Raw genomic sequence first — 15,848 nt, 5'->3', positions numbered from 1 at the left:
TACAGCATACACCCCAGCTGTCTCCTGCTCTGGTAATTGGTATTGCTTGAGGAATAACCACATGGGTCACAGTTTATGCTTATGGCATTCCGAGCAAATATGTACAGGTTCGAAAGACTATGGCTGTTGACTCTTAATGCAATACTTGTATTGCTGCTTTATGTCACCTGTAGTGAACACTACAGTGACAAAGTACCTACACTACACATGCTTACTTGCGAGTGGAGGAAAAGCCACTCATAGCAGTGTGGCCAACAACAACAGTAACAGTTTCTCTGCATCTCCACAAAAAAAAGGAGCCTTTTTTTCTGTGATTCTCCATGTAGTTTTGAGTTGTCTCTTCATTAACACGTACGTTCTTTGTGGTAAATTTCAGTGTATGTACTAACAGTTTTAACATTTTGCAGATTGGACGCTCAGCTGAGCCACCAATCGATTTTGTAGTCATGGATGTAAATCGACATGCTGGCAGGGCAACAAGTACCGTATCGAGGTATGCATGTCGTGTCCTAGCAGATCGAAAGAATTGCAGAGATGTCCGAATCTTCGCAGCAGGCTTCAATGAGGCTTGCAACATATTCTTGGGTGTAAGTTTATTAGCATTTTAAATCTTTATTTTGCGTAATCTTTTGTTCGTAATTCATCCTGATTACAGATCTTCTCAAATGGTAAATGGCTATTCATCTGATTGGTAATACTTATGAATGATAAGATATGTAGCAAACAACATTGTAAATGAATGAAAATCTAATTTTCATTGGTAACAACAACTGTTTAGTGGAGTGCATATTTAAAGATGCAGACATCCAAATGTGGTGTTTCTGTGTGACGTGAAGCAATGTGATGAGTTGAGGTGAGATGATGTTTATGGCTGCTGACACTCAGTACTGATCTTGCAACAGTTTTACTTGGAGTATCTTTTGAAGGTCAAGTTTAATAATTGCAGTGTTGCAGATTATTTTTTCTTTCATTGTAATTAGTCTCCCAGAAATACAAACAATAATCCAGTAATCTTAAACAGATTGTAAGATCTAACTTTGTAAGGGTGTATGTTTTCTTTCTGATCAGTGTCATTATGTTTGTGTACTTGGAAATGAAGACTTACCTGAAAAATGGGGACATGGGACAGCATTAAATGTCGCAAATTCAGCTTGCAAGAGACTAGGACTTGTTTGTGCCTATCATCTTGCATTCATCAAACTGCTTCGTCAGATTACATACGCTGTCTTTGGTTTATGTAATTGTTGTTTTTGTTCTTCTTGTAATTTAATGCTCTGGCACTTATTGTTATTTGCCTCCTTGATTTCCAGTACAGTGTTAAGTGTTGTGAATTACAATTGCTTAATTTTGTACATTCCTTTAATTGTTCTTTGATCATGACTGAACCAATCATGTGACACAGAACACACTCGAGAGACGACAGGATGGAGATTTTACGCAGCAAAGAAAGCAAACAGTAAAATAAGTGGATGGTTCAGCTGTGCATCCTGTCTGCAAAAAATTAATACAGCTAGTGCAGACATTGAAAGCCAGTATACATTAAATAGCTGAACCACCGGTTGAGATTGTGGTCATGGAATAAAGTGTCATGCTGGAAGAGCAATGAGTGCCGTATCAAAATACACACATTATGCCCTAGCAGATCAAGACATATAAAGGTGCCTGAATCTTTGCAGCAGGGTTTAATGAAGTGTGAATCATTTGAAGAAATACGCGGAAAAATGGGCTAACCCTCAGATGCACAAGCTTAGAGATACATGTTGCCACCTGTTGTTGGGTACAGTAACTATCAAAATTGACGTTGTCAGTTTTGATAGTTCCCATCACCAGCAACAGATGGAAATACTTTCTGTAGCAGGGTGTATATGACCCGGGACAACTGGGAGACCCTTGAAAGACCTGGGAATTTTTTCATCCGGAAGAAAACCGGGAAAAACCCGGGAATTTTTTAGAATTCAAGGAATTTTTAATTTTTTTTTGGTTATTAGTTACATTTTTGTAGTTTTGACTGGTAAGAACCGATACTCTAACAAATGATAGTACTGTATCCCACTACTGCAGAATAATACTTCAACAATAAATCATAAAGGAGAGAGAAAAAAAAGATGACAACTTAAATTGCAAAGGAAATGCGCCATATACAATCACACACAGTGCTCATGCAAGTGTCTGCCAACAGCAAAATGTGTCAAAAGGCTTTAGGAAGACTATGCAATGCTTAATAACAACAAATTGCCCCTGATGAGCGTGAAGTCACAACTGTTTACATTAGATTCGTTTTAGCAGTTACAAGGGGCTCGTGCGTCATGCGCAATTGAGTCACGTTTGAGTAGTGTATTCTCCTGCTTCTGACCACAGGACTGTGGCTGTTGGCTGTGCAAGCAACTGGATGCTACCAGGAAAAGGGGGCGCCAAAATCATATTCTTGAGGAAAAAAAATTGTTTCACAAAGCGCCTAGCATCCAGTGCAGTCTATTGGTTATTCATATGATTTTGAAACCCTTCCCTGTTGGTTTTTGAACACATTTTAAGTTGATTTCTGAATGAATCATAAGTTGATTTTTGAATGCGTGCATAGTGTATGTGATGTCTCTGTCAGAAGAATCCTAGTCGCATGTAGAAATAAACTTTTGAAGACAAAAGGGGATGGGGCTATACGAACTGAGCGGAGTGAAGCCAAACGGATGAATGCCAATTGCTCTCTGATTATGTGGTTGATTGTGTTTGTGAATGATCAGTGGTGTTATAATTACTAGCGAAATCCATAAATTCAGACTACTAGAATGGTAATAGACGACTAACAGGAATAACAGGTGGGAGAGATTGTGTGTTATCTTCTCGGTGTATCCAAGAAAATGAAATTGTCACAGAAAATTTTTGGCCAGATCGCTACACTAGTAAGGACCAGTTGTAAAGTCCCTGGCTAGCAGCCGCTTAAGTTCTATTCTGGAAGTAACGCGAAAAACGTGTTGTACGAACACGTAATAATGCCTAACCAGAAAATAATCGCGGGATAACTAAACGTGATTCTGGCAGGGTTAGTGAACTTAATCGATAAACAAATTTTGACAATGGTAGGAATAGCTACAGAATTGGTGATGACAAGATTGTTTGTTAGAACGAGAAAGGAGAAGAAACGGGGACATCACACAAATTATGGAAGAATAAGAATTTTTTTATATAAATTGGAATCCCAATTTATATAAAAATTTCATAATACTTTTCGATCTCATGCTTGAGAAACTGGTGCGTATGAATGAAATGTGAAACTATTTCGTAACATTTTGTTTGTAGTAGGCCTAATAGGCATTTGATATTGGTACTTCATGAATTATATTCTGTCGTGTTGTAAAAATGACCATTTGTGCCAAAACAGTCATTTATTTGGTGTGTGTTACAAAACTGCTGCAATATTAGAAAGACCTATTTTGTTTTACCTTGCAGACAGTGACAAAAGACGTAATCATATCGAGAAACCACACCAGTCTTGGGTATTATTTGTGTTAACAGCTTTTTTGGTATTAGGTAATGACATTTTTATTTTTCATGTAGCAAAACGTATGATGAACTTTGATGAGGTAATAGATTCTTTCGCAGAAAGAAAAGCGTACCATGTAAAGCTGTAGCAAGATTAGAGGAAAAAAAATGCTAGGAGCTAAAGATTGAAGAAATGTGTACTTTCTTGCCTATCTCTTGTCTTTATTGGTTGTATGTATCCTATGTTTAATTTTATGTTGTGCAAAACAGTAAGTTATTAGCTAATAGGCAGTAAAGAGTGCAAATCTTCTGAAGAGTTCTTGTTCTCCTGATTACAAATAATCGCATCCGCCTATTAAATGCGAGATTTTTAAGAGGGGCAGGCTGTCAAACAGGCCAACTGGGAGCAGGATAGGCACCACAGGGCATTTCAATTTCCACTGTCCTAAATATAATTTGATGGCATCCATTACAAAATATACACATTTCATTTCCACAGAGCGAAATACAGTGACATGCGGTAGAAGAATGCTTTATGAAGAGGCGTGGCACTGACTTTTGGCAAACTTAAGACCAAATGTCTTAAATTTCCTTGAACACACACGTTTTATGATTCAGGCTTTTCAGAAAGATGTGCGCTACAAGATGAACATATTTGTGAAAAATCATTTTTTTTATTATTTATTTATTTATTTTTTGTATTGGCTCAGTTCGCAATATCGTAGATCCGGGGCTGATTCGCAGAGCAGTCTGAGTTATAGTGGGGAAGTGTGTAGTCTCCACGTGACCCGTGTTTACATTTAGTGTTTTTGCTGTTTCCCTTCATTTACTCTCATGTCAAATGAAAACAAAACCGATATCTGTGGCCGGGAGCTATCAAGTGAATTAAAATACATTCACATAAATACGGAAGGCTAAAATATGTCATTAGTTTCCACCTTTCTGACAGTCGAGCATTAATCGCCTTGTGGAACAACGAAGTTATTTCTGTCTGTTTGCTAAAGAAATTTGACTTTTATTAACCTTTCCCGCAGAGGCAGTCAATGTATTTGAAATGAAATGTTTAATTTCACAGTACCAGCTTGTTTCAACTGTTCGCTGCATTTCAAGTGCACGTTTTCATCTTCTAGCACATATGGCATTATGCCATACTAAAGAACCAAACATAATATAATACAGTACTGTTGTTCCAAGAAAATTTACAGTCCGAAAACCACACTGAAAATCTTAATATCAGGTCGAGGACTACTTCATTGGGAATCTGGACATACGACTGTGCAATTTAAGTACGCACTTTAAATGCGCAAATTTTAGTATGGATCACAAAATTCCGATGCTCTTGGAGTATCCTCTGATTTCTTGTTTCTTTTATGACATAATGTATGATGTTTCAATGTTTTACACGAACCCTGAAGATCAGATATTTATGTCATTATTAAAAATTTTACTGTCACATTTGTGTGATGTATCTTGAAGTGTAACATGCGCAAAAAAAATAAACATTATATGCGAAAGCTTAGCTTCTCTTGCAGCTTATTAACCTTAATGACTGATATTATATGTGAAAGCTTTTCTTTTCTTGTAGCAACACTATATATATATATTAATTTAAACTATTAACTTTCCCTGTTTGTGTCTTCGTGCTACTTACTGATGTTGCTGTTGGCTGACTACATCACATGTCCTATGCTCTGAATATTCACTGTCATCGGCTGGCGAGATCACGTGACAAGAGCTATGACTGGCTTATGAAAGCGCATCGCAGTTTCGATTTCAATGATTCGGAGAGTAACATGCAGTGTTTGGTGGATTTCCAACATACAGTTTCGTAATATGAAAATACGCAGTGTACATATTGCTGCACATCAAAGATATTTCCAAAGCGTGTCTTTTTCCCTGAGTTTCGTTTTCTAAAGTGCCGGGAAATTCTATGCCCAAGTATAAAACCGTAACTATTGAAAGGATTGATAAGGGAAAATATACTGTCACTTAACACTGGAAAAGTGTGTTTTCACCTGGGAGAAAGTGTATTTTTAACTGGGAAATCCGGGAATTTTTTTTTCTTGTCCACATATACACCATTTGTAGGCTTCTACATTCGAGGGTTAGTCCGTTTTTCCGCACATCTTCATTTAAGCTTGAAATGTTGCTTTCCTCATTTAAATCTGCTGGGCTTGGTTGTAAGTGTTACAGAGGAATGCTGAAGTTTAAATGGGTTGATTGCTTAGCTAATGAGGAGGTACAGAATATAATTGGCGAGAAGAAACTTGTGACATTACTTGACTAAAAGAAGGGATTGGGTGATAGCACAGATTCTGAGACATCGAGGAATTGTCAGTTCAGTATTAGAGGGCAATGTATGGGGTTAAAATAATATCAGGAGACCAAGAGACAAGTGTACTAACAGTTTCAAATGGATGTGGGTTGCAGCAGCATACCTGCCAACTCTTCAGATTTAGGTGAGAGACTCGTAATTTTTCACGTTTTCTACCCATTTGTAGCCTATCATTGTCAAACCAAAGGCGTATGTTTTGTAAACTCAGCATTTGTTTTAAGACAGCAGTCAGAAGTCCTTCACTCATTAGACGTTTTTAGTCTCTTTTACGAATAGGTGTTTACAGAAATCGGGAAGTCGCACATGATCCATATATTGATTGTTATTTTTCCTGTTTTCTGTGCATTTTGTGTGCCTGTTGTCATTGTGCTTAAGTGAAATTGCTTGTTGTTCAACATTTTTGTGATTGGTATAAATATTTATAGAGTGGGTGGTTAAAATGTTATTTTGCTGTAGGAGTCCCTGAAAGGCTTTATTTTTGTTATTTCACATGCATCTTATTTGTCATATTCAAACTATTTTGATTTAGTGTTTTGTTTTTCATTACAGGAAAAAGAAGCATTATTGACTAATTGTTTGTGTTTTGTACTTTCTGCCAATGTGCCATTTGTTAATCACATGGCAGAGAAAGTTTCAAAGCGTGTTCAAACAAAAAAAAGCACTGAGAAAATGTTAAATAGTGTCAGTAACAATAAAAAACTGGAATTTGGTTTTAAAAGTGAAAGTGACAAGTTGATACCAAGAAAATGTGCCCAAATACTGTTTTTATAGCAGTTACGTAGCTTTATGACATACGGAGAAACTCACATTAGTTGCTTTGGGATTATACTGAAAATAGTCATTGTTTTTGATCATTCATATTTCCTGATTTTTAAAACTGAATCTCCCAGATTTTGGGATTTTAAGGTTAGCAGGTATCCAGTAGTTACTTGGAAATGAGGCACCTTGCACGTGATAGAGTAGTGTGTGGAGTGGCATCAGACCAGGCTTTGGACTGAAGAAAGTGGTGGCATTGACACAACAACAGTAATAATAAGCAACTTTGTAGCCTTTTAAATCCATATTGTGCATAATATTTTCTTTGCCATTTATTCTCGTTACTGATGTGATATAAATAGATATGGATCCAGTTGGTAGCATTTGAGTGAGGAAAGATAAGCACCAAACAACATTGTAAATGAATGAAAATATAATTTTCATTGACAACAGCCGTTCAGAGGAATACACATTTACTACCCAACCACAATAATACTGCACTCGGCCTCCTGCAGCTGTTGTCGAAAACACAAGGTGTCTTCGCAAAGTGCATCACTCTGTGAATGAATTCAAGACAGTTGTGCACTTACCATAAAGTTAATCATCATGTCTTTGTGAAATACCACGATAAAAACTCACGATAAACATACTGAAGTACCCCCTCACTCCCAGGTGGAGTAATAGTGTGGTCAGCTAACAACAGATGCCGACATCCAAATCGGGTGCTTCTTAGTGGCACGTGATGAGATGGTGACATTTATGAATGCTATTTCCCAGTGCTGTTTTTTAAAATAGGTTTACTGATACTATTTTCTGAAGGTCAGGGGGAGTACTTACAGTGATGCAAATGATTTTCATAGTAATTCATCTTTCTGAAATACTAACCTTAAGCCAGTGATCTTAAACAGATTGTAAGATCTAACTTTTTAAGTATGTTTCTTCTCTTTCCGATCAGTGTCACTGTCTTCATGTTTCACTAGCAAATAAGGATGTCCCAGAAAAATTGAGGTGTAGAGCAACCATTAATATCTTACATTCAGTTAACAGAGACTCACAGACGTACTTGTGCCCATCGTCTTTGCACCCACATCAAACTTAACTTGTCAAATTTCTACGTATACTGTCTTTGGTTTATACAGGGTGATTTTTTTCCACCATGTACAAACTATGGGGATTGATCGATGAGAGGATGGACATGGAACGAAAAAAGGTGTAATGAACTTATGTCTGGAAAAGCGTGGTTTCCATGCTAGAGACCATTTATTGAATCATTAGACCGCGGTCTAATACGCGATGTACAATGCAGCCACAGTTACAGTATGTGTTGAAAATGGTTTCCATGTGCTCTAATGCATGCATATACAGGGTGTTTCAAAAATGACCGGTATATTTGAAACGGCAGTAAAAACTAAATGAGCAGCGATAGAAATACACCGTTTGTTGCAATATGCTTCGGACAACAGTACATTTTCAGGCAGACAAACTTTCAAAATTACAGTAGTTACAATTTTCAACAACAGATGGCGCCGCGGTCTGGGAAACTCTATAGTACGATATTTTCCACATATCCACCATGCGTAGCAATAATATGGCGTAGTCTCTGAATGAAATTACCCGAAACCTTTGACAACGTGTCTGGCGGAATGGCTTCACATGCAGATGAGATGTACTGCTTCAGCTGTTCAATTGTTTATGGATTCTGGCGGTACACCTGGTCTTTCAAGTGTCCCCACAGAAAGAAGTCACAGGGGTTCATGTCTGGCGAATAGGGAGGCCAATCCACGCCGCCTCCTGTATGTTTCGGATAGCCCAAAGCAATCACACGATCATCGAAATATTCATTCAGGAAATTAAAGACGTCGGCCGTGCGATGTGGCCGGGCACCATCTTGCATAAACCACGAGGTGTTCGCAGTGTCGTCTAAGGCAGTTTGTACCGCCACAAATTCATGAAGAATGTCCAGATAGCGTGATGCAGTAATCGTTTCGGATCTGAAATATGGGCCACTGATTCCTTTGGAAGAAATGGCGGCCCAGACCAGTACTTTTTGAGGATGCAGGGACGATGGGACTGCAACATGGGGATTTTCGGTTCCCCATATGCGCCAGTTCTGTTTATTGACGAAGCCGTCCAGGTAAAAATAAGCTTCGTCAGTAAACCAAATGCTGCCCACATGCATATTGCCGTCATCAATCCTGTGCACTATATCGTTAGCGAATGTCTCTCGTGCAGCAATGGTAGCGGCGCTGAGGGGTTGCCGCGTTTGAATTTTGTATGGATAGAGGTGTAAACTCTGGCGCATGAGACGATACGTGGACGTTGGCATCATTTGGACCGCAGCTGCAACACGGCGAACGGAAACCCGAGGCCGCTGTTGGATCACCTGCTGCACTAGTTGCGCGTTGCCCTCTGTGGTTGCTGTACGCAGTCGCTTTACCTTTCCAGCATGTTCATCCGTCACATTCCCAGTCCTTTGAAATTTTTCAAACAGATCCTTAATTGTATCGCTTTTCGGTCCTTTGGTTACATTAAACCTCCGTTGAAAACTTCGTCTTGTTGCAACAACACTGTGTTCTAGGCGGTGGAATTCCAACACCAGAAAAATCCTCTGTTCTAAGGAATAAACCATGTTGTCTACAGCACACTTGCACGTTGTGAACAGCACACGCTTACAGCAGAAAGACGACGTACAGAATGGCGCGCCCACAGACTGCGTTGTCTTCTATATCTTTCACATCACTTGCAGTGCCATCTGTTGTTGAAAATTGTAACTACTGTAATTTCGAAAGTTTGTCCGCCTGAAAATGTACTGTTGTCCCAAGCATATTGCAACAAACGGTGTATTTCTATCGCTGCTCGTTTAGTTTTTATTGCCGTTTCAAATATACTGGTCATTTTTGAAACACCCTGTACATGCTATAGCATGTTCTGTCTCTCACATTTACATCAGCCAGGCTGTGTCTGAACAGTGTTAAAGGCAGCACGAATCTGCTGGTCCAGTGCTTTAACAGCTGGAATAGGCTCTGTATACATGATACTTAAGAGATGACCACATAGCCAGAAATTACAATGGTTGAGATCCGGTGAATGGGCAAGCTGTGCAACTGGACCACTCCATCTGATCCATCGACCAGGAAAGACACGAATGAGATGCGTTTGCATGTTAACAGCGAAGTGGGCTGGAGAACCATCATGTAGCAGCTGCATAACCCTTAGTCATCAGTGGCACGTCTTCCAGCATGGGAGGTAAAGTCACCTGCAAGAAACGCCGGTAGTTCTGGCCTGTTAGGCTATGCAGATGGAAGACTGGTCCCAAAATATGGTCACCTATTATCCGGCTGCACTGATGCTAGTAATTTGCTGTCACCATACCATGTGGGTTCTGCATACTATCCCACAGATGACTGTTATGAAAGCTGAAGATTAGACTCCGCGTAAAGGTGGCCTCATCGGTGAATACGATGGATGACGTAGGTCCCAGAATTGTGGTTGCCTGTTGAAGAAACCAGTGACAAAACTTCTCCCGATGTGGAAAGTCTGTCCCTAGTAAGCCCTGCACACACTGTAGGTGATAAGGATAGTAACAATTGTCATGGAGAACGTTCCATTCAGTCGACTGACCCACTCTGTACTGATGGGCCAACTGCCTGGTACTGACACATCGGTCACTTCCACAGTGTTAATCACATTTTTCTCCAAGTCTGCTGTCCATACATTTCGGGTACGCCCTTCATGATTTCCTGTTTCAGACATACTGCGAAACACTGTTGGAAACATTGAACGCTGTGGTTGTTGTTCGTGGGGATGTACCTCCTGATACACACTTGCTGCCCGTCACCCATTGCCATTTGCCTTTCCGTAAGTAAACACCATGTTGGCAAGCTGTTGATTCAAATAAAGAATCATTGTGTACAATGCTGTATCACATCCACTACAAGGTGTGTCAGCAAGAGAAGTGAATTGGATGCAACATTACCAATTACTATGGTTGTATACATGGAAGAAGCCTGGCGATACTGACAGGTTTCAGATAGATTATATAATGGTAAGACAGATTTAGAAACCAGGTTTTAAATTGTAAGACATTTTTGGTTATGAACTGTAGATTAAAACTGAAGAAACTGCAAAAAGGTGGGAATTTATGGAGATGGGACCTGGATAAACTGACTAAACCAGAGGTTGTACTGAGTTTCAGGGAGAGCATAAGGGAACAATTGACAAGAATGGGGGAAAGAAATACAGTAGAACAACGATGGGTAGCTTTGAGGGATGAAGTAGTGAAGGCAGCAGGGGATGAAGTAGGTAAAAAGATGGGGGTTAGTAGAAATCCTTGGGTAACAAGAAATATTGAATTTAATTGATGAAAGGAGAAAATATAAAAATGCAGTAAATGAAGCAGACAAAAAGGTTCAAATGGCTGTGAGCACTATGGGACTTAACAGCTTAGGTCATCAGTCCCCTAGAACTTAGAACTACTTAAACCTAACTAACCTAAGGACATCACACACATCCATGCCCGAGGCAGGATTTGAACCTACGACCATAACAGTCCCGCGGGTCCGGACTGCAGCGCCTAGAACCGCACGGTCACCGCGGCCGGCAGACAAAAAAGGAATACAAACGTCTCAAAAATGAGATCGACAGGAAGTGCAAAATGGCTAAGTAGGGATGGCTAGAGGACAAATGTAAGGATGTAGAGGCTTATCTCACTAGAGGTCAGATATACTGCCTACAGGAAAATTAAAGAGACCTTTGGAGAAAAGAGAGCCACTTGTATGAATATCAAGAGCTCAGATGGAAACCCAGTTCTAAGCAAAGAAGGGAAGGCAGAAAGGTGGAAGGAGTATATAGAGGGTCTATACAGGGGCGATGTTCTTGAGGACAATATTATGGAAATGGAAGAGGATGTAGATGAAGATGAAATGGGAGACATGATACTGCGTGAAGAGTTTGATAGAGCACTGAAAGACCTAAGTCGAAACAAGGCCCCGGGAGTAAACATTCCATTAGAACTACTGACAGCTTTGGGAGAGCCAGTCGTGACAAAACTCTACCATCTGGTGAGCAAGATGTATGAGACAGGCGAAATACCCCTCAGACTTCAAGAATATAATAATTCCAATCCCAAGGAAAGCAGGTGTTGACAGATGTGAAAATTACCGAACTATCAGTTTAATAAGTCACAGCTGCAAAATACTAACACGAATTCTTTACAGTCAAATAGAAAAAAAGATAAAGCCGACCTCGGAGAAGATCAGTTTGGATTCTGCAGTTATGTTGGAACACGTGAGGCAATACTCGCACTACGACTTATCTTAGAAGATAGATTAAGGAAGGCAAACCTACATTCCTAGCATTTGTAGACTTAGAGAAAGCTTTTGACAATGTTGACTGGAATACTCTCTTTCAAATTCTGAAGGTGGCAGGGGTAAAATACAGGGAGCGAAAGGCTATTTACAATTTGTACAGAAACCAGATGGCAGTTATAAGAGTTGAGGGGCATGAAAGGGAAGCAGTGGTTGGGAAGGGAGTGAGACAGGGTTGTAGCCTCTCCCCGGTGTTGTTCAATCTGTATATTGAGCAAGCAGTAAAGGAAACAAAAGAAAAATTTGGAGTAGGTATTAAAACCCATGGAGAAGAAATAAAAGCTTTAAGGTTCGCCAATGACATTGTAATTCTGTCAGAGACAGCAAAGGACTTGGAAGAGCAGTTGAACGGAATGGACAGTGTCTTGAAAGGAGGATATAAGATGAACATCAACAAAAGCAAAACGAGGATAATGGAATGTAGTCGAATTAAATCGGGTGATGCTGAGGGAATTAGATTAGGAAATGAGACACTTAAAGTAGTAAAGAAGTTTTGCTATTTGGCGAGCAAAATAACTGATGGATGGTTGAAGTAGAGAGGATATAAAAAGTAGACTGGCAATGGCAAGGAAAGCATTTCTGAAGAAGAGAAATTTGTTAACATCGAGTGTAGGTTTAAGTGGCAGGAAGTTGTTTCTGAAAGTATTTGTATGGAGTGTAGCTATGTATGGAAGTGAAACATGGACGATAAATGGTTTGGACAAGAAGAGAATAGAAGCTTTCGAAATTTGGTGCTACAGAAGAATGCTGAAGATTGGATGGGTAGATCACATAACTAATGAGGAAGTATTGAAGAGGATTGGGGAGAAGAGAAGTTTGTGGCACAACTTGACTAGAAGAAGGGATCAGTTGGTAGGACATGTTCTGAGGCATCAAGTTATCAACAGTTTAGTATTGGAGAGCTATGTGGAGGGTAAAAACTGTAGAGGGAGACCAAGAGATGAATACAGTAAGCAGATTCAGAAGGATGTAGGTTGCAGTAGGTACTGGGAGATGAAGAAGCTTGCACAGGATAGAGTAGCATGGAGAGCTGCATCAAACCAGTCTCAGGACTGAAGACCACAACAACAGCAACGAGAGGGTGCTAGGGCATGACATATGAGGAACAGTACCACCCTCTAGGAGGAAATCATGCCTGACTTTTTCCCTCTGTACCATTTATGTCCCTCCGTCATTTGATGTCACCAGAACGGACTTCCTTCACCTTATTGGGCAGTTACCTCCGCCATTTTTGCTACTCTGTGTCTTTGATGTGCATCATCCCCGTTGGTGTTCTCCCAGGACCTGTTAGAGAGGTGCCCTTTTTGCTAACCTTTTTAACCAACTTAACCTCTTCTGCCTTCTCACAGGAGCACCCACTTTCCTTTCCGACTTTTCAAACATCTATTCCCATTTGGACCTATCCTTTTGCACTGCCCAGCTTGCTCATTGTCTTGAGTGGTTCGTTCTTTCTGACACCTACTTCTCGTGTGCTATCCTCTACCTCATCCACGTGCATGCTCAAATGGCAACTTCCTAAGGTTGATTGGCAACTTAACTCCTCCCTGGCAACCTTCGAAGAACAAGATTTCCACAGTTGTGATGACCAGGAAGAATATCTCACAGACATTATCCTTACTGCTGCAAAACATTCCATCTCCCGCACTTTACTCTTTACCAAGTTGTGTCCCATTCCCTTGGTGGACTGAGGCATGCTGCGACGCAATTTGCGCTCGGAGACTTGCTCTCCGCGCCTTTAACAGTCATCTTACAATGGAAAACTGCATTCATTAAAAACAGATGCGTGCAAAGTGTTGTTGTGTTCAAAAGAGCTAGCTGTATTTCATTCACTAGTTCTTTTAACAGTTCCACCCTTTCCTCTGTCATGTGCGACAACCTCTGGCGGCTCTCTGGGACCAAGATCCATTGCCCAATTTCCGGCTGACCGTAGCAGATAATGTTATCGTGAGCCCTATTGCTGTCTCGCAACATCTTGGGCCACCATTTTGCGGAAGTTTTGAGCTCTTCCCACTATCACCCTGGCTTCCTCCACTGGAAACAAGCAGAGGAGGCTCGGGAGATACCCTTCTTTTCTTCGAATCACGAGTGCTTCAATGTCGCCTTTACTATGAGGGAGCTAGATCATGCTCTCAGTTACTCCCGATCCTTTGCCTCAGGGCCAGACGCCATCCTCATTCAGATGTTGCAGCACCTTTCTCTTGCTGGCAAGCACTTTCTGCTTAACACATACAACCGCATCTGGGCAGAGCGCACATTTCCCGGATGCTGGCGTGAAGCCACTGTCATACCCCTACCTGAGCCTGATAAGGACAAAAACCTTCCTTCTAACTACTGCCTCATCTCTCTTACCAGCTGCATTTGCAAGGTGATGGAACGTATGATTCGTGCCCGGCTGGTATTGTGGCTAGTCTCGCAATTTACTGACAAAGCACAGTGTGGATTTAGAAAGTGGCGTTCTGCAGTTGACCATCTCGTTACTTTGTCCACCCATGTCATGAATGGTTTTCTGTGAAAATCCCAGACTGTGGCCGTGTTTTTTGATTCAAAGAAGGCCTACGACACCTGCTGGGTAACTGGTATCCTCCGTACTCTTTACATATGGGGCTTCTGTGGCAGTCTGTCCTGTTTCCTTCAGGCATTTTTAAAAGATTGAGTTTTCAAGGTGTGTGTGGGTTCTGCCTTGTTGGACATCTTTATCCAGGAAAACGGTGTGCCTCAAGGTTCCGTCCTGAGTGTTGTCCTCTTTGCTATTGCCATTAACCCTTTAATGGCGTGTCATCTGCCAGGCATCTCCGGTTCCCTTTTTGTTGACAGTTTTGCCATCTATTAAAGTTCTTCATTTACCTGTCTCACTGAGCGGTGTCTTCAGCAGTGTCTTGATCGTCTTTACTCCTGGAGCATCGACAATGGCTTTCAATTTTCACAGACAAAACCTTTTGTATGAATTTCTGGTGACACAAGATGGTTTCTCCCATCATCTTTACATCTTGGGCCTGCTGCCCTTCCTTGTGTTGAAACTATGAAATTCCTGGGGCTCATGCTTGATAGGAACCACTCTTGGTCCTCCCATGTGTCTTACATGGCAGCCCGCTTTACGCGGTTCCTTAATGTCCTCCATGTCCTCAATGGTACTTACTGGGGTGCTGATCAAACCACCCTCCTATTTTTGTACCGGTCCCTTGTCCTTTTGAAACTAGACTATGGGTGCTGTGTTTATGCATCTGCACGCCCATCCGTCTTACGCCGTCTCGACACTATCCACCATCGCGGCATCTGTCTGTCCACAGGCGCCTTTTACACTAGCCCAGTTGAGAGTCTGTTTGCTGAAGCTGCTCAACTACCACTGTCCTACCACCGTGACTTTCCCTCGGCAGGTATGCGTCCCGTTTGTCTGCCATGCGTGGCCACCCCTCCTATGCCTCCTCCTTTGATGATTCCTTTGATCATTAGTATGGGGCTTATCCCACTTCTCTGTTACCTCCTAGAGTCCGTTTTCAGCTCTTGGAACGGTGACTTCACACTACCTGCAACTTTCCTGGTGGGTGCGAACCCTTAGTGACCTTGACTTCATGAAGTGGCCCATGTTAACCTTGGCCTCAATTCACTTCCTAAGGATACTGCTCCAGCCTCCGTCTATCGCCTTCAGTTTCGTGACCTTCGCATGGAACTTCGCGATAATACCTTTGTATACACTGATGGCTCTCGGACTGACTTTGGGGTTGGGTGTGCCTTTGTCATTGGCACCTGTGTCTTTAGATTTCAGCTTGTGGCACAGTGCTCAGTATTTACAGCCGAGCTCTTCACCCTGTATCAGGCCACGGACATAGGCCACGGAGTATGTCCGGTGACACAACGTTTTCAATTGTTTCCTCTGCTCAGACTCTCAGCGCCCTTCAAAGTCTGTGCACTTTACA

General features: G+C 41.2%; 1 protein-coding gene across 9 annotated transcripts in view; it reads left to right on the top strand.

Moving 5' to 3' along the window:
- LOC126476502 (protein pellino-like) overlaps positions 1 to 15,848 on the top strand; it is a 207,137-nt gene that overhangs the window by 81,434 nt on the left and 109,855 nt on the right. For 8 of the 9 annotated variants that reach the window (XM_050103553.1, XM_050103550.1, XM_050103551.1 and 5 more), the window contains one exon: positions 408 to 587. The exons of the other annotated variant lie outside the window; for it this stretch is intronic. In XM_050103553.1, coding sequence (XP_049959510.1) covers positions 408 to 587 — 180 coding nt within the window. The remainder of the gene's footprint in view (positions 1 to 407; positions 588 to 15,848) is intronic. 9 annotated transcript variants of the gene reach the window in all.

Source organism: Schistocerca serialis, chromosome 1 (assembly GCF_023864345.2).
Source record: "Schistocerca serialis cubense isolate TAMUIC-IGC-003099 chromosome 1, iqSchSeri2.2, whole genome shotgun sequence".
NCBI classification, from domain to species: Eukaryota; Metazoa; Arthropoda; class Insecta; order Orthoptera; family Acrididae; genus Schistocerca; species Schistocerca serialis.
The sequence above is the reverse complement of the archived record's forward strand: the minus strand, read 5'-3'. Positions and strand labels throughout refer to the sequence as shown.